Below are 26917 nucleotides of genomic sequence, written 5' to 3'. Positions count from 1 at the left end.
CGACAGTTACAGGCACCCAGGAGGAAGTGGCAGCCCGAGCTGTCACTGCGTCGGCGAGGGCCATGGAGGTCTGGCGCCAGTGCACCCGCTGGCTGATTCAGTGCCGTGTGCTGCCGCCCAGCCACCGGGTCACCTGGGAGAATGCCCAGGTGTGTGAGCTGGCGCAGGCCCTGCGCGATGGCGTCCTCCTGTGTCAGCTGCTCAACAACCTGCTGCCCCACGCCATCAACCTGCGCGAGGTCAACCTGCGGCCGCAGATGTCCCAGGTGAGTGGCCACAGGGCCAGAGTGTGTGTGTGTGTGTGTGTGTGCGCGCGCCCATCAGCGGTCAGGCCCGGGCTGGTGGGGGTCAGAAGCACTCTGAGATCTCCGTGGCCCCCATGAGAGGTAACAGCCCCCTGCCATGGATGAACAGGGTCTGAGTCTGGTAAGGTGGCCCAGGCCAGTCATCCCCGTACCTGGGAGGCCGAGGCAGGAGGAACAGAATGGAAGCCAGCCCCAGCACCTGGCCAGGCATTCGGCAACTGAGCGAGGCCTTGTTTCTAAATAAAAAAATAGAAAGGGCTGGGGGTGTAGCTCAGAGGTGGAACGCCCCTTGGGTTCCAACCCCAGGAGCTCCCCCAAATGCCACCGCCACCCCACACACAAAGAGGGTTTGTGTTGGCCTATGTCTAGGTGGAGAGTTGGAAAATAAGGGGTTAACCTTCCCCTCCACCCTCGTGCCGGCCAGGAGGGACCATCTGGGGGACTGGGGGCTTAAGAACCTTTGGGGAGCCTCGCCCGGGTCTGTGCCGTCTTTAACCCAGAGCTGTGTGGGGGAGGGCAGCAGCGACCCCCCCACATGTGCCTCCTCCTCCCGAGGGCGGGCTGGCGCTGGGGCCCTTCCTTCCCTCATGACTTCCTTCCTCTTGGCTTCCTGCCTGGGCCCGGGCCCGTGGGAGCTGCAGATCCTGGGGGGCTCTGGGCTTCCTCTCTGCACCCATGCCAGGGGGACACTGAGGCAGGCCAGGTGCTGGACTCCTAGGCTGGCCCAGGTTTGGGGCGGCTGGGTTTGCTTCCTGGGCCCCTCTGCAGGAAGCATATTCAAGCCCGCATCTAAATGTGGTGTGTGTCGGGGAGTGGGCCACCTACTCGGCCCCCCAGGCCTCTGGGAGGGTGCCGGTGACTGCCCAGACTGTGGGTCCATCAGGAGTGTGGGCCCTGCCGTAGGGACTTAGGTGATGTGGACCTGCCCTGAGGCCTGGGAGACAGGTTTCGGCCCTGGGTTTGGGGAATGTAGCGGGCCCTGGGTTCTTAGGGGACGGGCTCTGCTCTGGGGCCTGCAGGATGGACAGCTGTCTCTGGCTCTCATCTCCCACAGAAGATGGGGCCCTGTTAGGGCTGCCATGGTCGGGGCTGCGGGCAGCGGCCGGCTGGGCCTTGGCCTTCCCTCCATCTGAGCGGCTGGCAAAAGGGAAGCAGGTGCCTGGGACTGGGCCCGCTGGGGTCTGCGAGGGGGTTTCCCAGGGACAGGGCCTCACTGCCCGGCACTGTGCTCCTCCCCTGGCCCTCAGTGCCAGGAGCCTGCCCCGACCCTGCCAGCCCCAATTTGCCTACATTTGCTTAGGTCCCTAGGGCCTGTCTGCCCACCCTGCAGGGAGGCCAAGTGCCCTGCGGTGCACGGGGACAGAGGAAGATGTCCCAGCCCTGTGAGATCTGGGCCGGGGCCCTGGGGTGAGGGCACGACATTGCCTGGTAGAGTCAGGCCCTATGCAAGAGGGGGCATTTGTGCTGGGTTTTCAAGAGCCAGTAGGAGTTTTCTTTGTCCCGGTTTCCTGTGCCCAGCTGTGTGAGGCCCGGGGTGCGCAGGGGTGCACCTGACCCTCCTCTGGGGCTGTTGAGGCCTGGGCTACGCAGGGGTGTGCTGACCCTCCTCTGGGGGTGTGTGTCTTCCTGCTCCTGTCACCTCCCTCCCAGTCTCCACCCTGTGCCTGGCACCCATGGAAAAGTGCGTGTTCAGTGTAGCAGAGGAAGGCGCCTCGGCAACAGCGCTCTGGTTTCTGGGTGCCCGTCTCAGCACCCAAGCCGGGGCCGTGAACGGCCTATTAGATGGGGAGGGCGGGGAGAGAAGAGGGAGGTGCTCCCTCGATGGAGAGGGCATCAGCAAAGGCGTCAGGCTGGAAGGAGCAGGCTTCCCAGCTTCTCTCAGGGCCTCTCCACGCGCCTCAGGGGAGAGGAAGGGAGTAACATATCCGTCCATCCGTCCATCTCGCCAACATGCCAGCTGTGAACCCACCCATCCACCAGCCACCCATCATCCTCCCACTATTCACCCGTCATCCAACCATTCATCTCTCCATCCTCCCACACATCCACCCAACTATCCACCCATCCATCCACCTACCCACATATCCATCTATCCATCCATCATTCAACTATCTATCCATCATCCATCCACCCATCCACCTACCCACATATCCATCCATCCATCCATCCATCCATCATCCATCATCCAACTATCTATCCATCCATCCATCATCCATCCATCATCCATCCATCCATCATCCATCCATCCATCATCCATCATCCATCCATCCATCATCCATCCATCATCCATCCATCCATCCATCCATCCATCCATCCATCATCCATCATCCATCCATCCATCATCCATCCATCCATCATCCATCATCCATCCACCCATCCATCTAACCAGCCACTCACCCCTTCCATCCCACAATGGCCTCACGTGGTGGGCCGTGCTCCGGGTGCTGGGAATGTGGGAATCAGACGCACGCGCTTTTGCCCAGGAGCCTGTGCGAGTGGGAGAGGCCAGTGGTGAGCGTCAAGGCATCAGAGGTGACGGGAGGCATCCGCTGTCGGGAGGAGGTACAGTGTGAGTTCTGGAGAAGGTGAACCAGCAAAGCAGGCGTGGGAGCGCCGCCTTTCAGCAGGGGCCAACGGCACTCCACCCACGAGGTGATCCCGGAGCAGAAGCCAGGCCTGGTGGAGGAGGGAGCCGAATCGGGCTGGGGAAACCGCGCCCGGCAGGCGCTGGGACGCGGAGGGCTGGGGTTGGAGTGGCTGGCGCCTTTTGCTCAGGGCCACGACGGGCTCAGCCAGAGGGAGTGGCGAAGTCGGGTGTCTTGAACTGAGCGTCCAGACCCGCGGGGCCTCTGAGGTCGGGTCTCAGGTGCACGGAGACTGCCAGACGGCACGACTCTGCCAGAGGGGGTCTGCAGAGATGGAGCTCGTGGCCAGGGAAGAGGAGAGGAAGGGTCGGACTGTGGGACAGACGGGGGCTCCTTGGCCTGGTGCTGGGGCCCAAGCTGACAGCCCCTGGCCCCAGGAGATAATGAGGTCGGCGGGTACGGGGCAGGCACTCGCTGCCCCGGCCACTCGGGATGCCGGGGCAGGAGGACCGCTCGGACTCGGTGCTGAAAAGCGGCCTGGGCACAGAGACGCCACTGCAAAGCAGTAAGAAATCCGGCTGGGGGAGGCTCACGGCAGAGTGCTCACCTAGCACGCGCAAGGCCCGCTTCCACCCCAGCACGCATGCGCGTGCACACAGCCCCGCTGCGTAGGCTGGGGGGCAGGAGGGGAGACAGTGAGACTCGGGGCTGGACTGGAGTGGGGGTGGGGCCACCTGGGCTCAGATCCTGGCTCTGCCTGCCCTGAGCCTCAGTTTCCCCAAATGTGAAGCTGAGGGGCTCGCTCAGTTGCCGAGGCTGGCCTTGACCCTGCGATCCTCCCGTCTCAGCCTCCCGGCTCCTGGAGTTGCAGGTGTGCTTCCGGGATTTATGAGACCTCACACACAGTAGATACTGTGCACCTGGCTGCTACACTGTATCACCGAGGGAATAAGGACCCGTATTTCTCTCTTTTTTCCCCCTTTTCTTTCTTCTTGTTTCCGGTGCTGGGGATTAAACCCAAATCATTCTACCTTTGAGCTGTCTACCCAGCCCTTTTTATTTTTTATTTTGGAACGAGGTCTTGTTAAGTCACTCAGGCGGGCCTCGAACCTGCGATCCTCCTGTCTCAGCCTCCCAGTCCCGGATGACAGGCATGTGCGCACCGCCACCCCCGGGGGAGTTGTGGTCAGCTTGACTCCCTGGGCTTGGGTTGCCTGTGTCCAGGCTGGAGTACAGAAGGCAGGCTGTGCAAAGTCGGCCGCTGTTAGGGCACCGCCTCCGTGGTAGCAAGAGTTGGCGCCTTGCTCCTTCACACCCTGGTCTGGGTCAGCCTGCGTGTGGGCGAGGGGTGGCCCTGCTCTGTAAGCCCCTCTGGCCAGGCGTGGGCCCAATACCTAAGGAGGAAAGAGGTGGGCTTGGGTCCTGGGTCTGGCGGCTCGAGAGCCCGCGGCTGGGCAGCCAGTGTGCTGTGCTGTGGACAGCGGAGGGGCGAGCCGGGGCGCAGGGAGGGTGGCCGGCTGAGCTCCCGGGCGCCCGCCCAGGAGGACTGAGTGACCCAGCACCTGCCACCAAGCCCCCAGCACTGCCAGGCAGAGGAAGGGAACTCACCTCGAGTGCCAGAGGAGAGAGCGCAAACTCACGCTGGTCGGCCGATTCAGAAGGCTTAGAGAGTGGAGCCGGCGTGGTGGGCACGCTTGTCCCAGCACTCGGGAGCTGAGACCGGAGGATCGCGGTTCGCGGACAGCCTCAGCTACTTAGCGAGGCCTCTGCAACTCAGTGAGACCCTGTTTCAAAATAAAGAATAAAAAATAGGGCTGGGGGTGTTGGTTGGGGGTAGAACGCCCCTGGGTTCCATCCCCAGACCTGCAAAAAAAAAAAAAAAAAAAAAAAATAGGCCGCGTTTACTGAGCACTAACCCACTCAGCACTTTCCTGGGCTGTTTACTGAGCACTAACCCCACTCAGCACTTTCCTGGTACGAGCCCCTTGGATTTTCAGAACAAACCTGTGAGACAGTGTTTGTGTATCTAGCACCTTGAAACAAACCACCCCAGCTGACTGATGTCACACAACTGTTTTGGGGTGTGTGGTGCTGGGGATTGAACCCAGCCGAGAGCATTCTACCTCCGAGTTACGCCTCCAGCCCTATTTTATTTATTTGGAAACAAGGTCTCACTAAGTTGCTGAGGTCCTCGCCAAGTTGTTGAGGCTGGCCTCGAATCTGGGACCCTCCTGCCTCAGCCTCCCAAGTACTGGGATGACAGACGCACGCTTGGCTGTATATAATCGCCCCTTGGCACTGGGGGCATCGGTTCCAGGACCCTAGAGGAAGCCCTAATCCACAGCTGCCCAGCTGCCTTATGTAAAGTGACATTGTATTTGCACAGAACGCAGGCGCCCCTCCTGTGGACACCCTTGTCCCTAGATAGTGTATCTCCAATACAAAGCAAATGTTATGCAAAACTAGCCGTGCCGTGTGGGCCGCAGGTTCTTAAGTGCAGGGCGGGCTGGGGCTGTTTTCGCGCCCGCGCCGCTGCCTCCTCCCACAGGATGTCCACCACACAGGACAGGCGTGTACGTCTCTTTTGCCCACAGTTGCAGCCCGGGCGCCTAGACCAGTACCTGGCACGTTAGATGGTCAATAAATATCACTGAACCGACGAAGGATCTGGGGACAGTGGCGCACACCCATCATCTCAGCACTCGGGAGGCTGAGGCAGGAGGACGGCAGGTTTGAGGCCGGCCTCAGCCACTTAGCGAGACCCTCCCTCTGCAACTTAGGAAGATCCTGTTGCAAAAAAAAATAAAACATAGTCGGGAGTGTTGGCACACACCTAGTATTTTGGGAGGCTGAGGCTGGCCGCGAACCGCGATCCTCCCGTCTCAGCCTCCCGAGTGCCGGGATGACCAGCGTGCCCACCACGCCCGGCTCAAAACTTCTTTTTTAAATTTGTGGTACTGGGGATTGGCCCCAGGGGTGCGTTGCCCAGAGCTGCATGCCCAGCCTTTTTCACTCTGAAGCAGGGTCTCGCCAGGTTACGGAGGGCTCCCTGAGTTGCCGAGGCTGGCCTCGCCCTGCGGTCCTCCTGCTCAGCCTCCCCAGGACCGGATGGCGGGCGCCACGCTGCTGCAGATGTTTGAACTGAACGTTCTGCTCCGAGGTTCCTGGTCCACGGCTGATTCTGATCCTGCAGCCGGGGAGAGGCCGCTGCCTGCTGACATCTGATCAATGACACGTGTAAAGCATGTGATTTTGTGCATTTGACGATGTACAAAGCTGTGAAATGAAGCCATAGACCAAGAGAGGGAGCGCTCCTGCCACCCCAAAGCGTCTCCAGCCCACCCCCTGTGTCCCACCTCCAGCCTCTGTTTATCTGCTATTTTATTTTTGCGGGTCTGGGGATGGAACCCAGGGGCATTCCACCTCTCAGCTCACCCCCAGCCCTATTTTTTATTCTTTATCTTGAAGCCGGGTCTCACTGAGTTGCCGAGGGCCTCGCTAAGTAGCTGAGGCTGGCCGCGAACCGCGATCCTCCTGCCTCAGCCTCCAGAGTGGCCCCGCGCCCGGCTCCATTTATCTGTTTTCATTGACTGTGATTAGTTTCACGTAAATGTAGCTGCAGCCTCTGTGGCCGGTGTGTGTGGTGACGGGACCGGGCCTCCAGGCTCTGCCGCCGAGCTCCACACAGCCTTTCCTTATTTCTTATTTTGAAACAGGGTCTTGCTAGCTTCGCGCAGTGGCAGTATCGTAGCCAATGAGGCGTGATTATTGCTAATGGAAACAGGGTCTCGCTAAGTAGCTGAGGCTGGCTGCAAACCTGTGATCCTCCTGTCTCAGCCTCCCAAGTACTGGGATTAAAAGCCTGATATCCACTGGATACAGTGGCACACGCCTGTCATCCCAGTACTTGGGAGGCCCAGGCAGGGGATCACAGTTTCTCAGCCAGCCTCGGCAACTAGCGAGCTCCTGTTTCAAAATAAATAAAAAGATTTGGGGGCTGAGACAGGAGGATCCTGGTTCATGTACAGCCTCAGCCAGTCCTTAGTGAGGGAGGCCCTCCGCAACCCAGGGAGACCCTGTTTGAAAATAAAGAATAAAAAAATAGGACTGGGGGCGTAGCTTGGAGGTAAAATGCCCCTGGGTTCCATCTCCAGTACCACAATAAAATAAAATAAAATAAATAAAAGGGCTGGGCGGGTGCAGCCGGGAGGTCCAGCGCCCTGGCCCGCCCCAGGCTTGTGCAGGACTCTAGTGCTGAGCGGGGAGCTGGGGCCTCACCCCCCTCTACTCCCCTCCCCAGAGCACTGGGGACAGGCGTTTCCTGTTTCCGGCGGCAGGCCGAGGCGGCTGGGTGTGGGTGGGGAGCCCGCAGCACCAGCAGCCCGGCTGGCTTCTCTTCTCCCAGACCCAGCAGAGGGAGGCCGGGCCGCAGGCCGCTCCCTGCACCAGGGCCAGGCCAGGGGACTGGCGGGGACTTGGGCTTTCCCGCGGGGCGAGATGCCAGCCCAGCCCGCGGCCCATGGACACCTGGAGGAAAGAGCTGAGGCCCGCCTGCCACCAGGAAGGGGTGCTCTGACACATCCCTCCCGCGCGAACGGCCTCCGGCACTGGGCTGTGTCACGCTCCTAGCTGCTGGGAAGTCCTGCTGGGGTCTGACCGCAGGCCCTGCTGCTGTCCGTGGGAGCCCCCACCTCTGCCGGCCTGGGCTGTTCAATCACGCTCCCTTTCCCCCTCTGAGCCTTCCCGTGGCTGGAGGGAGCTTCTCAGGGCTCGCGGGACCCCTGAGGTCAGGAGGGAATTTCCTTCTTGGGCCGACAGCGCCATCCGCTCCCCCGCGCAGCCAGCGCCCTGGGCTCGCCACCTGTGAGTGGGGACGCCTCCTTCCACGGCGTCGCCCGGCGCCCGCTGGGCGCAGTCTCCTGAGTTGGTGCCCGTGGTGGAGTGTTCCCGAGGTCAACCCCCAGTACTGCAAAAATTAAATTAAACTAAAGTTAAAAAAAGAAAGAAAGAGAGTCGAGCTATGTGAGGCCCTCTGCAACTCAGTGAGACCCTGTTTCAAAATAAAGAATAAAAAACAGGGCTGGGGGTGTAGCTCGGAGGTAGAAAGCTACACCCCAACCCTGGGTTGCATCCCCAGACCTGCAAAAAAGAAAAAAGAAAAGAAAAAGAAAAAGAAAGAAGGAAGGAAAATGAGCTAGGGTATAACTCAGCCGTAGATCACCCTGGGTTCAATCCCCAGCAAAGCGCACACCCACACGCCCTCGCGCATGTGAAGACAGAAGGGAGACCAGCAGCCTCGGCCGCCCGAGGAGTGCCAGCCTGCGCCGCGCCGGCCCCTCCACTTCCCACAGTGAGAAGCGAGCAGCTGGCTAGACTCCCTCAGCAGCACGCTCCTCAGCTCCCGCCCAGCTCCCTGCCAGTGACATACTGTGCTCTTTTTCATGGCTGAGTAGGCTTCCATCCTGGGCATAGACCAGTTTCAGAAGCCGTCCGCTTGCTGATGGCCACCTGGGCCGGCTCTGTAGACACAAATGTTCACGTGCCACTGTGATATTTTGGCTCAATTCAGGAAGGGTGTGTTTGGCTCAGGGTTTTTGAGGGTCAGTCTATGGTTGGCTGGCCCTGCAGAGTTCTGAGTCACAGAAAACTAACCCACACTGGCCTGAACCAGCCAACCGGTGGCTGGCCCAGGGAAGCGCAGTTCAGGGATGTGTCCTGCAAGTGACATTGTCAACATACTTGCTGACTTCTTTCTTTTTCTTTTTGGTGGGACTGGGGTTCCTGGAAGCCCTTCTCCTCCGGGCTACGCTCCCAGACCTATTTTATATTTTCATTTGGAAACAGGGTCTCCTAAGCCAGCGCGGCTGGCTTTGAACCTGCGCGCTCCTCCTGTGTCTGCCTCCCGAGCGCGGGGAGGACAAGCGTGCGCCACCACGCCTGCTTTTCCTGACGTCTTTGATTCAGCAGACTGTTCCCAAGATGTGTCCACATTTTAGGGTTATGTTCCTTTTCTGTGGCTGCATAGTCATCCATTGCATGGATACACCATATTTCATTTTTCCGTTAGTGATTTTATGTTTGGCAAATTTCACCTCAGTAAAAGGGACAGATACCTTGATCTTTCTCAGAAGACAGTATGTTTTGTATCCCCCAGTGCCTGTCCCCAGGCCAGGCTGCCGGGGCCAGGTCCTTCAACTCCTCTACCCCGCTCTCCCTCCACAGTTCCTGTGCCTTAAGAACATCCGGACCTTCCTGTCCACCTGCTGCGACAAGTTTGGCCTCAAGCGCAGCGAGCTCTTCGAGGCCTTTGACCTCTTCGATGTGCAGGACTTTGGGAAGGTGAGTGCGGTACCCAAAGCCCAGAGGCTGTGTTTCAACTCCCTCCGGGTAACACCTGGGGACAGGCTGTGGGGCTGGCCAGGAGCCAGGCCGGGCCACGCGGGGGCTGGGGCCAGGGTCAGGCCTCTGCTGTCACTTGCTCCGTGGTCCCGGGCTCACGGCTGTGCCTCTCTGGTCCCTGGGTCCCTCGTCCGTAGCATGGGCTTGGTATCATCTTGCCCCTCTGATTGGCTCTGAGCATCGGCTAGACAGGGACAGAGAGGAAATTAGGGACAGGGAGGGGATGGGAAGGAAGAGGAAGGCCTGAACCAGGCTGCCAGAGGGTCAGGGTCTAGCCTGGGAGTCCAGCCTGGGGGTCTAGCCTGGGAGCCTAGCTTTGGGGTCTAGTCTTAGGATCTAGCCTTGGGGTCTAGCCTGGGAGTCTAGCCTGGGGGTCTAGCCTGGGAGTCCAGCCTGGGGGTCTATCGTTGAAGTCTAGCCTTAGGATCTATTGTTGGGTCTAGCCTGGGAGTCTATCCTTAGGTCCAGCCTTGGGGTCTGGTCCGAGGCTGTGCTCTGTGGGTGTGGGGAGGGGCTCGCTGAGAAGCCACGGCCCCGTTGCAGGTCATCTACACCCTGTCCGCCCTGTCCTGGACCCCGATCGCCCAGAACAAGGGGATCATGTGAGTACGCCCCCGGTCGCGTCCACCCCGCCCTCCGCCCGCCCGGCATGGCTCACACCAACCTGCCCGCAGGCCCTTTCCCACCGAGGAGGACAGCGTGGGTGATGGAGACATCTACAGTGGCCTCTCTGACCAGATCGAGTGAGTGCCAGGCCGGGGCGGGCAGCGCTGGGGCACCTACCTGGAGGGGTGTGGCTGGCCCTGGGCCTGGGGGATGCGGCCTGGTTGGGATCTTAGTGGACATGGCCCAGCTGGGGTCTTAGGGACGTAGGCTCGCTCTGGGATCTAGGGACATGGCCCCATCCTGGGGTCTTTAGGGGACACGGCCCTGCTCTGGGGTCTCAGGGACATGGCCCCATCCTGGGGTCCTGGGGTCCTGGGGGTACTGGGGGACATGGGGTCCATCTTAGGGACATGGCCCTGCCCTGGGGCCCTAGGGGACATGGGGGTCCTGGGGTCCTGGGGGACATGGGGGCCCTAAGGTCTTAGGGACATGGCTCCGCTCTGGGATCTAGGGACACAGCCCCATCCTGGGGTCTTTAGGGGACATAGCCTCGCTCTGGGGTCTCAGGGACACTGCCCCGTCCTGGGGTCTTAGGGACACGGCCCTGCCCTGGGGTCCTGGGGGTACTGGGTTCCTGGGTTCCTGGGGGTCCTAGGGGACACGGGGGTCCTGGGGTCCCGGGGTCCCGGGGCCACGGCCCTGATGGCCCGGGTGAGGGCTGGCTGCCGGCTCTGGGCGCTGCCTGACCCTGGTCCCGCAGCGACACGGCGGAGGAGGACGAGGACCTGTACGACTGCGTGGAGAGCGAGGAGGCGGACGGCGACGACATCTACCAAGACCTCATGCGCCCGGAGCCGGGGCCCTCGCCGGTGGGTGCGGTGCGGGTCCGGGCGGGCGAGGGTCCCCACCCTGGCCTCAACGCGCCCCCGCCCCACTCGCTCCAGCCCAAGATGACGGACTTGGACAAGCGCTGCTGCTGCCTGCGGGAGATCCAGGTGACGGAGGAGAAGTACACGGACACGCTGGGCTCCATCCGCCAGGTGGGCGCCTCGCCTCCCAGCCGCGGTCCCCGGGGCCTCTGTCTCCCTCGCGTCTTTCAACCCCAAGGCCATTTATTTTACCCCTGTCTGTTGAACCTCTCTCCCTTTCTCTCTAGCGGGGCTGTCCTTTCTCCATCTCAGGTTTTTTTTTTTTTTTTTTTTTTTGGTACTGGGGATGGAACCCAGGGGCATTCTATCTTTGAGCTATACTCCCAGCCCTATTTTTTTTTTTTTAGTCTTTTAAATTTTTAAACAGGTTCTCACTGAGTTGCAAAGGGCCTCACTAAGTAGCTGAGGCTGGCCTTGAACCTGCAATCCTCCCGCCTCAGCCTCCCAAGTCCTGGGATGACAGGTGTGCGCCACGGCGCTCGGCTTCTGTCTCCTGTGTTCGTTTCTGTCTCCCCTCTGGTCTCCCGTGGCCCCGCGCCCCTCTGTCTCCGGGGCTGAGCTGGATCAGGGGTCTCACCTCCTCTTTGTCCTCCCTCCGCCATCCCTCCCTCTCCGTAGCACTTCTTGAAGCCCTTGCAGCGTTTCCTCACACCGCAGGACGTGGAGATCATCTTCGTCAACATTGAGGTGAGCCGGGGTCCCCAGGTCCGGCGGGGTCCCCAGGTCCCTGCCGCTCCCTGACGCCCCCTCCTCGCCAGGACCTGCTGCTCCTGCACACCCACTTCCTGAAGGAGCTGAGGGAGGCGCTGGCCAGCCCCGGAGCGCTCACCCTCTACCAGGTTTTCATCAAGTACAAGGAGAGGTGAGCCCGGCCTGGGTCCTTGGCCTCGGAGACCACGGGCGGGGCAGGCGGGACTCCGCGCTCCGGGCCAGCGGCGCCCACGCTCTGGCTCCCCTCCCAGCTCTGCGGTGGCACTGGGCAGCCCCTCGGCTCCCTGTGCATCTGCTTCCTCGTCTTCATCTATATATTCATTTATTTACTTATTTATGTGGCGGTCCTGGGGGTGGAACCCAGGGGCTTTCTACTCCCCGGCTACACTCCCAGACCTATTTTATACTTTATTTGGAAACAGGGTCTCACTAAGTTGCTGAGAGCCTCACTAAGTAGCTGAGGCTGGCTTCGAACCCGTGCGATCCTCCGGTCTCAGCCTCCCAAGCGCGGGGATGACACGCGTGCCCACCACGCCCGGCTATTCTTCCTCTTTAAGTCAGTTTTTTCTGAGGTTGTGGGGAGAGTTGGATTAATGGGTGCATCAAGTGTGTACTTAGCTCAGGGCTGGGAAGGCAGTAGGTATCCATTAATGTCTGTTAAATAAATAAACACACTGCCGGGAGTGGTGGGCACGCTTGTCATCCCAGCATTCGGGAGGCTGAGACAGAAGGATGGTGGTTCACAGACAGCCTCAGCTACTTAGCGAGGCCCTTTGCAACTCAGTGAGACCCAGTTTCAAAATAAAGAATAAAAAATAGGGCTGGGGGTGTAGCTCAGAGGTAGAATGCCCCTGGGTTCCATCCCCAGTACCAAAAAATAAATAAATCAATAAATAAAATAAATCAATAAATAAAATAAGTGAGCACGGCAGCGGTGGAGAGCGCCTCTCCACACTCTTAATGTCCCAGCCACCCGCGGCCTGAATTGTTAGGCTCTCAGACGGGAGACGCAGGCGGCGGGCAGCGCGTGCGGGGCTGAGGGCCAGGTCTGCGTGGCCGAGGTGCCAGTGCGATGCCCGGTGGCGGTCTTGTTCTGTAGGTTTCTTGTCTACGGCCGCTACTGCAGCCAGGTGGAATCCGCCAGCAGGCACCTGGACCGGGTGACCGCAGCCCGGGAGGACGTGCAGATGAAGCTGGAGGTGGGGACGGCGGCCCTGGGGGCTGCGGGAAGGAGATCCAGCTGGCCGGGCTCTGCCAGGGGCCCCGGGGACGTGTACCGCCCAGCCACGAGGAGGGCAGCCAACCGGCACCAAGCCCTGACCCTGAGCCAAACCTTGACGCCCAGCTGAAGTCCAGCCCTGGGCTGTTTATTCATTTTTGTGGTGCTGGGGATTGGACCCAGACCCCCAGCCCTTTTTATTTTGTATTTGGAAACAGGGTCTTGCTAAGTTGCTGAGGCTGGCTTCAAATCTGTGATCCTCCTGTGTCAGGCTCCAAGTGCTGGGATGACAGGCATGTGCCACCATGCCCACCTCGGGGCTGAGTCTTAATGGGCTGTGCCCCGAGTTGGAGCTGGGCCCCAACTTCACCCTGAGCCCCTGACCCCAGTCAAATCCTGCTCCTGTCCACGTGTCGAGGGCAACACAGACAGGCCGGGGATGATGACGGGCGCTCCGAACCTGCCCCTCTCCTTGGGTATCAGCCCAGGTGAAACTGGGGATTGAATCAACCCAGGCTCACCCCCAGTCTCCCTCCCATCTTTTTAAGCCTTTGAAACAGGGTCTTACTAGGTTGTTGACTGTCTCCCTAGGAGTTGCTGAGGCTGGCCTTGAACCTGTGGTCCTTCTTCCTCAGCCTCCCTGTGCAGGGATCACAGGCCGGGGCCACCACACCTGGCTTTTCGGGTGGATCTTAAACTGCTCCGCAGCCCCCTGCCTATTTCCTCCTGGAGAGAGAGGACATCCCCTTCTGGGGATCCCCGGCTGGGATTAGTGCAGAGCCCCCTGGGCTCCTGGCGACAGCCCCGTCCCCAGCCCCACTGTTTGGCACCCCCAGGAATGCTCCCAGAGAGCCAACAACGGCCGCTTCACCCTGCGGGACCTGCTGATGGTGCCTATGCAGAGGGTCCTCAAATACCACCTCCTTCTGCAGGTGCCGGCAGGGCCGGGGCTCTGGGGCTGGGGGCTCAGGGACAGGGGGCTGGGGGCTCAGGGACAGGGGGCTGGGGACTCAGGGACATGGGGCTGGGGGCTCTGTGGCTGGGGGCTCTGTGGCTGGGGGTTCAGGGACAGGGCTGGGGGGCTCTAAGGCAGGGGTCTTTGGGGGCTCTGGGGCTGGGGGCTCTGGGGCTGGAGGCTCTGTGGCTGGGGGCTCAGGGACAGGGCTGGGGGGCTCTGAGGCAGGGTGCTTAGGGGGCTCTGGGGCTGGGGGCTCAGGGACAGGGCTGGGGGGCTCTGAGGCAGGGGGCTTAGGGAGCTCTGGGGCTGGGGGCTTTGGGGCTGGAGGCTCTGGGGCTGGGGGCTCAGGGACAGGGCTAGGGGGCTCTGAGGCAGGGGTCTTTGGGGGCTCTGGGGCTGGGGGCTCTGGGGCTGGAGGCTCTGGGGCTGGGGGCTCAGGGACAGGGCTGGGGGGCTCTGAGGCAGGGGGCTTAGGGGGCTCTGGGGCTGGGGGCTTTGGGGCTGGAGGCTCTGGGGCTGGGGGCTCAGGGACAGGGCTAGGGGGCTCTGAGGCAGGGGTCTTTGGGGGCTCTGGGGCTGGGGGCTCAGGGACAGGGCTGGGGGGCTCTGAGGCAGGGTGCTTAGGGGGCTCTGGGGCTGGGGGCTCAGGGACAGGGCTGGGGGGCTCTGAGGCAGGGGGCTTAGGGGGCTCTGGGGCTGGGGGCTCTGGGGCTGGAGGCTCTGGGGCTGGGGGCTCAGGGACAGGGCTGGGGGGCTCTGAGGCAGGGGGCTTAGGGGGCTCTGGGGCTGTGGGCTCTGGGATGGGCCAGGCCCTGCCTCCAGGGGAGCCGGGCAGGAGGCCCGCTGACCCCGTCACTTGGTCCCCACAGGAGCTGGTGAAGCACACGCAGGACCCCATGGAGAAGGAAAACCTGCGGCTGGCCCTGGACGCCATGAGGGTAGGACGCGGAGCTGCGGGCTTCCTGGGTCCCGGGCCCAGGTAGGGACTGGGCCAGCCTCACCCCTGCTCACCCCCAGGACCTGGCGCAGTGCGTGAACGAAGTCAAGAGGGACAACGAGACCCTGCGGCAGATCACCAACTTCCAGCTGTCCATTGAGAACCTGGTGAGGGGCAGCCGGCGGGCGGGTGTGCCACGTGGGGAGGGCGCTGGGCCCCTCCTGCAGGGCCCCCGCTAGACCCTCTGCCTGCCTGCTGCCCAGGGCCAGTCTCTGGCCAACTACGGCCGGCCCAAGATCGACGGGGAGCTCAAGATTACTTCGGTGGACCGGCGCACCAAGACGGATAGGTGGGCGGGGCCAGCGGACTGGGGGTGGAGCCTGGGCCGGGTGTGGCAGGCTCCTAGAGCAACAGGTGGGCGGGGTCAATGGTGACCTGGGGGTGGAGCCTGGGCAGGGCGGGGCAGGCTCCTAGAGCTATAGGTGGGCGGGGTCAATGGGGACTTGGGGGTGGAGCTTGGGCAGGGCAGGGCAGGCTCCTAGAGTGACAGGTGGGCGGGGTCAATGGGGACCTGGGAGTGGAGCCTGGGCAGGGCGGGGCAGGCTCCTAGAGTGACAGGTGGGCGGGACCAAGTCGGGCTTGGGGGTGGATCCTGAACAGGAGGGAGGCAGCTCCTAGGAAGGCAGGTGGGTGGGGCCAGCTGGACTGGGAGTGGAGCCTGGGCAGAGTGACAGGTGGGCGGGGTCAATGGGGACCTGGGGGTGGAGTCTGGGCAGGGCGGGGCAGGCTCCTAGAGTGACAGGTGGGTGGAGTCAATGGGGATCTGAGGGTGGAGCCGGGGCAGGGCGGGACCAGGTTCCTGTGGAGGCAGGCGGGGCCCAGTTGGATCTGAGGGTGGAACCTGGGCAGGGCAGGGCAGGGCAGGCTCTTAGGAAGGCAGGTGGGCGGGGCTGAGTGTGCCTGTGGGTGGAGCCTGAGCAGGGCGGGGCCAGGCTCCTAGGGAGGCAGGTGGGCGGAGCCAGGTCGGGCCTGGGGGTGGGGCCTAAGAAGGAGGGAGGCCGCGCCTAGGAAGGCAGGTGGGCAGGCTGAGTTAGATATAGAGAGGAGCGTGGATTTTACGTGCACTTGGTTGGAGTTGGCCTAGATTTGGGGAGGAGCCCGGGAGGGATGAGGGTGGGGCCTGATTTCCGTGTAGGAAGGAGGCCGGCCGGGCCACGCGGGTGGGGCGGGCTCAGGGGCCGGCCGCGCTGACCCCTGGCTTCCAGGTATGCCTTCCTGCTGGACAAGGCGCTGCTCATCTGCAAGCGCCGCGGCGACTCCTACGACCTCAAGGTCTTCGTGAACCTGCACAGCTTCCAGGTCCGCGACGACTCCTCCGGAGAGCGGGACAACAAGAAGGTGCGCGGCAGAGCGGGGAGCCGGGGCGGGCCTCCCTGGCCTCCTGGGCCGCCCTGACCTCCTGGGCCTCCCGGGCCTCCTTGACCTCCCGAGCCTCCCTGGCCTCCTTGACCTCCCGAGCCTCCCTGGCCTCCTTGACCTCCCGGGCCTCCCTGGCCTCCTTGACCTCCCGGGCCTCCCTGGCCTCCTTGACCTCCCGGGCCTCCCGGGCCTCCTTGACCTTCCGGGCCTCCCAGGCCGCCCTGGCCCGTGCCTCACCTGCCGCCTCCCGCAGTGGAATCACATGTTCCTGCTGATCGAGGACCAAGGCGCCCAGGGCTACGAGCTCTTCTTCAAGACCCGCGAGCTCAAGAGGAAGTGGATGGAACAGTTCGAGATGGCCATGTGCGTCCCCGCTGGGCTCCGGGCCACCCGGCCTTCAGTGACCTCCTCTGGGAAACGGGCGCCACGGCTTAAAGCTGTGCGCAGCCCCAGGGTGGAGGCTCCGGGCCAGGGCCAGTCCCCTTGAGCGCCCTCCGCAGGCCCGCCCCTCCCTCCCTCCCCTCCAAGGGGAGGTTTCACACAACAAACCCAAACAGACCCGTTTCGTGTTGCACAACCCCTTGTCACTTAACGCACTCACGATTCTAGACAAAACCCCAGCTGGCCAAAACCTTAGCTCCCGAACCGCCTCGCCATCCCTAGAGGGGGTCCCGCACGCATTCCATGGCTCCCCCTTCCCCCGGCTCCCACGCCCCCTCGGCAGCACTATTCAAATCAGGCAGCAGGTGGAAACAACCCAAAGGCCCACCCACCCACGGAGACAGGGGGGGGCACACGCAGTGCGGTATAGCCACCGCTGGGAATACTACTCGACTCTAAAAAAGGCATGAAGTGTCGTGGCCGCTGCTTCTCTTTGCTCCCCGCAGCTCCAACATCTACCCCGAGAACGCCACGGCCAACGGGCACGACTTCCAGATGTTCTCCTTTGAGGAGACCACGGCGTGCGAGGCCTGCCAGATGCTGCTGAGGTGAGCGGGCCTGGGTGGGGCCGGGCCCTCCCGCCCGAGCCCGGCCGGGCCCTGGCTGACCCCTCCTCGTTCCAGGGGCACCTTCTACCAGGGCTACCGCTGCACAAGGTGCCGGGCGCCCGCGCACAAGGAGTGTCTGGGGAGAGCGCCCGCGTGCGGCCGGCGCGGGCCAGGTACGCGGCTGGCCGGGGCGGGGGGCGGCGGGAGGGCCTGGGACCCGCCTCACCGCGCCCTCTCCCTCCCCTAGACGGCGCGGGAGCGGCCAGGAAGGTAAGAGCCCTCAGCCCTGGGGCGCGGCCTCGCCCGGAGCCATGGCGCGACCCCCCTCCGCCCCCTCCGCAGGAGAAGCCGCACCGCCGGGCCCAGGACAGGAGGAGGAGCGAGCTCGGTGAGCGGCGGGGCTGGGCGGAGGGGACACGCGCGCACGCGTGCACACGCGTGCACACACGTGCACACACGTGCGCACACACACACGCGCGCGCACATCCTCCGCAGCCCCCGGCTCAGATCCCCGCAGTCAGGCCCATGGCTGCATCCACCGGCGCCTCTTTGACCAGTTCTTGGTCGTGGGAAGTTTAATCAGTTTTACCTGCCTCCTAGAGGGCAGCTAAAGCACCACCCTCTCTTGGGCGCATTCGTTTTGCCTGCCCAGTATGCCAAGCTCTCTCTCTCCCTCTTTCAAATTAATCTCTCTTTCTTTCTTTCTTTCTTTCTCTCTTTCTTCTTTCTCTGGTTTCTTCCAATCAACCCACAGCCAGCAAGGTGCACTGACATGGTTGCTCATAGCAGTAGGTCATTCCTTTTGTGGTTGTATAGTACTCCATGGATTGTTGCAATCTCTCCATCCTACCAAGGACACCCTGGGCATCCGTGCAGTGGAGGTGGAACCCAGGGGTGCTCCACATGTGAGCTATACCCCAGACTTTTTTTTTCTTGGTGGTACTGAGGATGGAGCCCAGGGGCATTCGACCTCTGAGCTACATCCACTGCCCTATTTTTTATTCTTTATTTTGAAACCGGGTCTCACTGAGTTGCAGAGGGCCTCACTAAGTAGCTGAGGCTGTCTGTGAACCGCGATCCTCCGGTCTCAGCCTCCCGAAGGCTGGATGCCAAGCGTGCGCCCCGCGCCTGGCTCTGCTCATGGCTTTGATGGGCGGTTTTCAGTTCTCTTGGGCACACAGGTGGGGTGGCATGGCTGCACTCCGGGGTAGACATAAGCCAAACCGAATTGCCACGGGCAGTATGCCTGAGTTCTAGTGCCCCACGTCCTCCCACCACTTGATATTTGTTGGTCTTTTTACTTTAGGCCCCCTTTGCTGTGTGTGTGTGTGTGTGTGTGTGTGTGTGTGTGTGTGTGCGCGCACGCGCGTCTCAGCTTTGCAACCCGTGCCCACCAACCGTCCTCCAGGGCTGCCCAAGATGGAAGTGTGCCAGGAATACTATGGGCTCCCTCCGCCCCCGGGGGCCTTCGGGCCTTTCCTCCGCCTCAGTCCTGGGGACATCGTGGAGCTCACCAAAGCCGAGGCCGAGCAGAACTGGTGGGAGGTACGGGCGGGCGGGCACTGGGGTGGCGGTCGTCTGCCGGCTCTGGGGTGGGGCTGGGCTTCGGCTTCGTCCTTCGAGCCAGCTCAGCCGCGGCGCCTGCACACTCTCTAACCTGTCTCCTGGTGTTTAGGGCAGGAACACTGCCACCAACGAGGTCGGCTGGTTCCCCTGCAGCAGGGTGAAGCCCTATGTCCATGTGAGTCCCTCGGCAGCGGGTAGGATGGGCAGGCGGGCGGGTGTGGGAGTTCACCCTGGAAGGGCCTGCGTGGCGGGTTGCCCTCACCCCTCCACAAATTCCTTTTTTTATTTTATTTATTTATTTATTTATTTATTTATTTATTTTTGGTGGTACTGGGGTGGAACCCAGAGGCTTTCTACCTCCGGGCTAGACTCCCAGACCTATTTTATATTTTATTGGGAAACAGGGTCTCACTAAGTTGCTGAGAGCCTCACTAAGTAGCTGAGGCTGGCTTCAAACTGTGTGATCCTCCTGTCTCAGCCTCCCAAGCGCGGGGATTACAAGTGTGCGCCACCACGCCCGGCTCTTCCTTTTTTATTTTAAAAAATACTTTTATTGGTATGATGTAATTATTACATATCGCAGTGAGATTCACAGTGACATGTTCATCGTCTCAAATGCAAAACCATCTTTAGTTTGAGGGCCGTGCTGAAACGGGAAAGGCTGCCCCTCATTTCTGCCCACGGGCACCAGCTTCTTTCCTGCGTTTCAGAACCACGTTCCCCCAAATAGCACAGGCCCGGCCCACACCGGGCACTCGATAAAGCCTGGCAGAGCCAGGCGCGATGGCGCACGCTTGCCATCCCAGTACTTGGGAGGCTGAGACAGGAGGATCACGGGTTCAAGGCCAGCCTCAACTACCTACTGAGGCCCTCTGCAACTCAGTGAGACCCTGTTTCAAAATAAAGAATAAAAAACAGGGCTGGGGGTGCAGCTCGGAGGTGGAATGCCCCCGGGTCCCGTCCCCAGTACCGCGCGCACACACACGTACAATAAATAAAGGCTGTGGCGGAAGGGGTGAAGGCCCCAAAGCCGCGGTTCCCGGGTCTGACCGTGTGTCTTCTCTCTTTGTCCTAGGGGCCCCCCCAGGACCTGTCGGTGCATCTCTGGTGAGTACAAGGATGTGGGTGTCATGGTAGCTCACGTGGACCATCGTGCCCAGTGCTGACAGATGCACGGTGCTGGGCAGTGTCTCTTCTCTCTAGTTTCCAAACGGTTTCACCCCGCCCCCCAGAGAGGCCCCTCCCCGCGCTCCCGTCTATGGACGCTCCTGCCCTGGATGCTCTGATCGTGGGGCCCCATGCCGCGGCCTCGTGCTGGGCACCCGTATCCAGGATCTGGCAGCAGTGCAGTGTGGGTTATTTTTTATGGCTGATTTTTATTTATTTTGAATTTTTTTTAATTTTTGTGGTACTGGGTATGGAACCCAGGGGCATTCGACCTCCAAGGTACACCCCTGCCCAATTTTTTATTCTTTATTTGAAACCAGGTCTCACTGAGTTGCGGAGGCCTCACTAAGTAGCTGAGGCTGGCCGCGAACCGCGAGACTCCGGTCTCAGCCTCCCGGATGCTGGGATGACAAGCGCACCCCCACGCCCGGCTTTTATTCTTTATTTTGAAACAGGGTCTCACTGAGTTGCAAAGGTCCTCACTAAGGAGCTGGCCTTGGACCGCAGTCCTCCTGTCTCAGCCTCCCAAGTACTGGGGGATTACAAGCGTGCGCCACCATGCCCGGCTGATTTCGAGTTTTAAATACTGCGTTGAACGCTCCTTATGATGATGGTTCATCTCGATGACTGGGATTTTTCACTCCTTAATTGTGCCCTGAGGTCCGAGCCTCAGCCTCCCCACCCGCCATACATCCTGGTGGTCTCTGGGATGTCTGTCCAGGGGGGCCCGCAGGAGAATGCCCACCAAAGCATGGCTGGGTCCAGAGACCCAGCCAGACCCGAGGGCCGAGCTGTCCGACTCGGATGTAATTTGGAGACACTGATGGCCATGTCCTCCATCTGTCCATGGGGCCAGGCCTGGTGTGTTTTATTTTTATTTTTGTGGTATGGGGATGGAACCCATTCTACCTCCGAGCTACACCCCCTGCCCTATTTTCTATTCTTTATATTGAAACAGGGTCTCACTGAGTGGCAGAGGGCCTCACTAAGTAGCTGAGGTGGCCGCAAACCTGCCATCCTCCTGTCTCAGCCTCCCAGATGCTGGGGTGACAAGTGTGCGCCCCCATGTCCGGCTTAGGCCTGGTGATTAAGGCCACCCCCGCCTTAGAACCACTGGAGAGGGCGGCCTGGTTACGACTGCCCCCTGGCTTGCCCCACAGGTACGCCGGCCCCATGGAGCGAGCGGGGGCAGAGGGCATCCTCACCAGTCGCTCGGACGGGACCTTCCTGGTGCGGCAGAGGGTGAAGGACGCGGCGGAATTTGCCATCAGTATCAAGTAAGTCCTCCCGGCCCCTCGCCTCCGGCCCGAGGACCTCGGGCTTGTACTTGATCAAAGCGTGCGGTGATGGCGATGCCAGCCACTCCTGCTCAGCTCCTGGGGACCCCGGGGGGTTCACCTTTCTTCTTTCTTTAATTGACTAGCCAGCTGGGCGTGGGGGCACGCGCTTGTCATCCCAGCATTGGGAGGCTGAGACTGGAGGATCGCGGTTCACGGACAGCTTCAGCTACTTAGTGAGGCCCTGTGCGACTCAGTGAGGCCCGGTTTCAAAATAAAGAATAAAAACTAGGGCTGGGGTGCAGCTTGGAGGTCGAATGGCCCTGGGTTCCATCCCCAGTACCGCAAAAAAAAAAAAAAAAAAAAAAAATAGTAATTGACTGGCCACCCTCAGGAGGCGGGACTCCAGCAACTGCTCAGCAGTCTCCGCTGTGAACGTGGCCAGCCTGCGGCCAGTGCTGTCCAGCGTCAGGACCTGCTCCTCCTCTCTGTGTTTTGGAGCCCATCACCCACCCTTCCTCTACCCCTGCCTCCCGTCTCAGCCTCAGTGGCCACTCCTCGTCTCCTTCAAGACCAACTCCGTTAGCACCACACGGGCGTGAAAGCCCATGGCATTCGTCTGCGTCTGGCTTATCTCACGCAACACGATGTTCTCCGGTTCTGTTCTTGTTGTCGACAGTGATAGGATTCTATTCTTTTTTAACGGCCACATAATGTTCCGCAGTGTGTACAGGCCGTATTTACCCACCTTGCTTGACTCCACATCTTGGCCATTGTGGATAGTGCTGTAATAAGGCATTCTGCCTCCGAGCCCCACCCTCAGCCCCATTTTTATTTCTTTATTTTGAAACATGGCCTCCCTGAGTTGCAGAGGGCCTCACTAAGTAGCTGAGGCTGTCCGCGAACCGCGATCCTCCTGTCTCAGCCTCCCGAAGACTGGGATGACAAGCGCGCCCACCGCGCCCGGCTTGTGTTGTGATCTTGTGGGGATCTGATACTGCCTGGGTCTCCAGAGAGTGGCATTTGCTTCTGTGGGATCAACAGCGAGTCCGTTTCTGCTCTAGTTTGACTTTAGGCTAATTTCCTAGCTTCTTGGGCTCCACAGGTGGTTTAAACTCGACCTCCAGCTCTCCGTGAGAGTGCGTCCAAGGCGTGGATTTGTCTGAGACAGCTGCGCCTTCTTCCCACCCCTTCTTGTTGACGGGTGGCCTTCCTCTGGCCTCCTCTTTACCCCGAAGCTGTAGCTCTTTGGAAAACTCTCTCCTGTGGAGTAGGAGCTGGTCACCAACTCGCAACCGCATGTGGACCCAACGACCCGTCTCCTCCCGTTCAGAATCACCAAGCATGAACTCCTGGCCTTCAGAGACCAGCAGACCCATTCGCGTAGCCCTGGGCTCAGCCTGCGCTTGGGGCTCAGATTTTCACTGTATCTTTACTTCTGGTCTGCGAGCAGTCTCCTTTCTGTTTGGAGAGCTAAAAGTACTTTTTTCTGGGCCGGGCGTGGTGGCCACGCTTGTAATCCCCAAGCTTAGGAGGCGGAGACAGGAGGATTGCGCAAGTTTGAAGCCAGCTGCGCTGGTTTAAGAGACCCTGTTTCAAAAATATAAAATAGGTCTGGGAGTGTAGCATAGCCCGGAGCTAGAAGGGCTTCCAGGAACCCCAGTACCACCAAAAAAATAATAAAGCAGGGTCTCACAGAGTCGCGAAGGCCTCACTAAGTAGCCGAGGCTGGCCGCGAACCGCGAGCCTCCTGTAGACTATTATTTTCTTTGCAAGGTCTTACAGACCTTGCTCAGTGAACTCGTCATCAGGAAAGATGGCTCCTCTTGTATGAGAGGAAGAACTAAAGGTTTAGACATGGCGAACCCAGGCCAGGGCTTCCCGGACAGAGGCCTCTGGGTTCCAGGGCCGCCCTGCCCTGGAGGAGCCAAGGCTTCTTCTCGCAGGCCGCGTTGTGGCCGGGCCGAAGCGAGGCAGGCGACGGCCTGGCCGCACACCCAGGGCCAGGCATGTGGTCGTTTTTCTCCCTGGTTCCAGGTATAACGTCGAGGTCAAGCACATTAAAATCACAACGTCAGAAGGGCTCTATCGCATCACGGAGAAGAAGGCTTTCCGGGGTCTTGTGGTAAGGGGGGTCCACCCCAACCCCAGCCCCCAAGCTGACCGGCACCCTCCCTGCACCTCCATCTTGGGAGCCCCCTTTTCCATAGCCAGTGTGATCCTTTCAAGGATGAATAAAAATAAAAACTTTATTCTGTTAATGACCAACCACACAAGTAATAACAACAACAACAACAACAACAACAACAACAACAACAACAACAGCACGCTTGTCATCCCAGCATTCGGGAGCTGGGACAGGAGGATCACGGTTCATGGACAGCCTCAGCTACTTAGTGAGGCCCTTTGCAACTCAGTGAGACCCTGTTTCAAAATAAAGAATAAAAAAATAGGGCAGGGGGTGTAGCTCAGAGGTCGAATGCCCCCGGGTTCTATCCCCAGTACTGCAAAAAAAAAAAAAAAAGAAAAAAAAAGAAAGAAAAAAGAAAAAACAGAAGAATAACAATACTTATGCCCACCAGTGCGTTAGCGTTTGCTAATGTCAGAGCAGGGCTCCAGCAGCCCTTTCCACACACCCGAGGCCCGCAGGCGGCGAGGCCGAGGCCTGGTCTCACCTCGTGCCCCGCCCAGCAGAGCACTGTTCTATCAGACTTCCAAGTTTAGCACCACCTGATCTGCTGTGACCATTTTGTTGAAAATTCAGATGCCTTTTGAGCTTTCTTTCTTTCTTTTTCTTTTCTTTTTTTTGCAGTACTGGGGCTTGAACCCAGGGGCATTCTACCTCTGACCTACACCCTCAGCCCTTTTTATTTTTATCTTGAAACAGGCTCTCCTAGGTTGCAGAGAGTCTCACTACTTGCTGAGGCTGTCCTCCAACCAGCGATCCTCCTGTCTCAGCCTCCCATGCACTGGGGTTGCATGCGTGTGCCACGGCGCCTGGCTGGGCAGCAATTATTAGTATTAATTGCAGAGATAAGGATACCTCATAGGAGGCCTTGAATTTTGTGAGCGGTTGGGAAAGTTGCATTAGGAGAATTGTCCTGAGCCATGTGGCCTCTCCCCTATCACATGGTCCTAGCCGCCCAGCTAAAGAAGGAGCCCCCAGCGTGGGGAGTACTCACCGTCTCCCTCTCGGGGGCTCCTCCCCGTGTGCCGGCCGGCTGGGCTATCTCTGCCATGTTCTCCCCTCCAGGAGCTGGTGGGATTTTACCAGCAGAACTCTCTGAAGGATTGCTTCAAGTCGCTGGACACCACCTTGCAGTTCCCCTACAAGGAGCCCGAGAGGAGGACCATTAGCAAGCCACCGGGTAGGCGCCGAGCTGGGCCCTGCAGCCCAGCCCCGCCCAGGCGGGAGGAGCCGGTCGGGAGGCCGAGGCAGGAGGGTGGCAGGGTGGAGGCCAGCCTCAGCAAGTAGTGAGACTCCAGCAACCTATCGAGATCCTGTTTCCAAATAAAAATAATTCCATTACCCCCCAAAAAAACTAATAAATGCGCAAGAAACAAGTTCAAAGCATCTTATTTCTTAACTCTGGAGGCCTCTCGGGCTGGGAGGAGGCTGCTGCTGGAGTTGGCCGCGTCCCCAGAGGAGAGGGCCCGGGCACTGTGCACGCCGCAGTGCCCAGTGGCCTTTGCGCGGACCCCCTCCCGAGGGCACGCCCGCTCTCCACTGTCCCGGACCCTCACCTCCTCTCTCCTCCACCCCAGCCGGAAGCACCAAGTACTTCGGCACAGCCAAAGCCCGCTACGACTTCTGCGCCCGTGACCGGTCGGAGCTGTCCCTGAAGGAGGGCGACATCATCAGGATCCTCAACAAAAGGGGCCAGCAGGGCTGGTGGCGAGGCGAGGTCTACGGCCGGGTGAGCGGGCGGCACGTGAGCCCTTTCCCGCTCAGAAGGGAGGAGGGGGACACAGAGCTTCTATGCAATTTACATTTCTCCACCGGGCACAGCTCCGTGACAGAGCGTGGTCAGTCACCGTCGTGACCAGCGTCGGGTGCAAAGGTCCCGGGGCAGGTTGAGCTGAGGGAGGAGGTGCAGAGGCTGTTCTGACGAGTCTCTCCTCGCTCCAGGTTGGCTGGTTCCCTTCCAACTACGTGGAGGAGGATTACTCTGAGTACTGCTGATGCTGGGCTCCGGCAGAGCGATGCGGAACTGCGGGCTCTGAGCCCAGGACGAGCTGCAGCGGGGCCGAGTGTCAGGTCCCAGCGGGCCCAGAGTCTGCACGGCCAGCGAGGGCCAGCGTCCAGCGGGCCGGGCTCCAGGACGAAGCTCTGCCACGGTTAACTTATAGTGCCCGGCAGTCTCTTGGGTCCTCCCAGAGGCTGGAGGCAACACTTTTAATAAAATGATGAATTCAGGGACTGGCGTGTTCGGGGGACTGGAGGGGGAGGATGGGGAGCATGGCGCATCGGGAGAGAGGCCGGCGCACCGACCCTGCCCCTGGCGGGCGGGCAGGCAGGCGGCCTCTCTTTGCCACTGGCAATATCCTGAGGGGGCTAGGCTTCCTGCGTGCCAGGGAAGACTGTCACACCAGTCAGGGCCACGAGAACACCGTGCAAGGAGGTGGAGGACCCCGTGGAGCCCGGGTGCTGAGGCCTCACCCTCCGTGGGGCGGCAGGCAGGACTGCTCTGGAGGCAGGAGGACCCCAGGGCCGGGCAACCAGCTGGGGACGGGTGGAGGTCATGGCTGGGTGCTGGCTGGCTTAGTGCCAGAATGGGCACCACACCCTCGCCTCTGCTCCGCGGGCGCCACGTAGGCAAAGGTGGGAGACGCTGTCCAGCTCCGTATCCCCGGACTCGAGGGGCACTGGGAGCCTCATGATATACCCTTATTTTACTTTTACTTTTTTGCGGGTCTAGGAATGGAACCGAGGGGCATTCTACCTCCGAGCTCCACCCGCTGCCTTATTTTTTATTCTTTATTTTGAAACAGGGCCTCACTGAGTTGCAGAGGGCCTCGCCAAGTAGCTGAGGCTGGCCGCGAACCGCGATCCTCAGGTCTCAGCCTCATCCCAGTGCTGGCTTGCCAGGCGTGCGCCCCACACCCGCTTCTCTCTCCTCAATTTGATAAAATCCCTTCGGTTTCCTCTTTTCTCTCTGGCTTCCACGCAGGAGAAAACAGGGGCCCTGGATTTTCTGAGGCTGGCTGATCTCACCAAACGTAGCGTTCTAAGCCCTTCCATTCTCCTGCAGATGATGTGACTTTGTTCTTCTTTGTGGCTGTGTGTGGGGCCGCACTTTCTCTACCCAAGCGTCCACCGATGGACACCTCGGTGGAGGAATCCCGCTTCCGTGGCCGCCTGGAGCTGCCGGGAGTGGCGGCTGCGGGGCGGGGGCTAAGTCGCAACCCCACTTTCTCTGGTCCCTCTTCTCCATCTCCAAGAACCTGGCTTGATTTTGCTGCAAGAAACCCTGAGTCTGGCCGAGGGGAGCCCTTCCACATGCATTATTTATGGCCAGCCTCCTTTTTTGTTGCTTAATGGGCTTTATTTTTAGAATTGTGGCGAGCTGGGCGTGGTGGCGCACCCGTGTCATCCCAGTACTTGGGACGCTGAGACAGGAGGATCGCAGGCCGTGGCCAGCCTCAGCTCCTTAGCAGGCCCTCTGCAACTTAGCGAGACCTTGTTTCAAAATAAAGGACCGAAAACGGGGCTGGAAGGTAGAGCTCACAGGTAGAATGCCCCTGAGTTCCATCTCTGCAAAATGAATGAATAAATAAATATATAAATATTGTGGCAAAATGCATATAATGTACAATTTACCACTCTGAACAGTTTGCCAGCATTAAATA

The 26917-nt window shown here is 60.3% G+C and overlaps 1 protein-coding gene across 1 annotated transcript; it reads left to right on the top strand.

Annotated features, from left to right (window-relative positions):
* Window positions 1-62: 62 nt before the first annotated feature.
* VAV1 (vav guanine nucleotide exchange factor 1) lies at window positions 63-25250 on the top strand (the record flags this gene model as incomplete). Its single annotated transcript, XM_080714186.1, has 27 exons — window positions 63-266; window positions 9113-9229; window positions 9833-9891; window positions 9964-10032; window positions 10656-10764; window positions 10840-10935; window positions 11443-11511; window positions 11583-11686; window positions 12635-12734; window positions 13591-13686; window positions 14582-14650; window positions 14730-14816; window positions 14913-14998; window positions 15915-16047; window positions 16322-16431; window positions 16956-17057; window positions 17133-17230; window positions 17305-17327; window positions 17400-17445; window positions 18466-18602; window positions 18733-18798; window positions 19699-19730; window positions 20951-21067; window positions 23105-23192; window positions 24321-24435; window positions 24833-24984; window positions 25197-25250. The coding sequence occupies 27 exons, from the start codon at window positions 63-65 to the stop codon at window positions 25248-25250; spliced, it is 2538 nt and encodes an 845-aa protein (XP_080570312.1).
* Between the last annotated feature and the right edge of the window lie 1667 nt (window positions 25251-26917).

This window comes from Muscardinus avellanarius (genome assembly GCF_963383645.1).
Source record: "Muscardinus avellanarius genome assembly, chromosome: 16".
In the NCBI taxonomy this organism is placed as follows: Eukaryota; Metazoa; Chordata; class Mammalia; order Rodentia; family Gliridae; genus Muscardinus; species Muscardinus avellanarius.
Note: the sequence above shows the minus strand (reverse complement) of the source record. Positions and strands in the feature narration are given on the sequence as shown.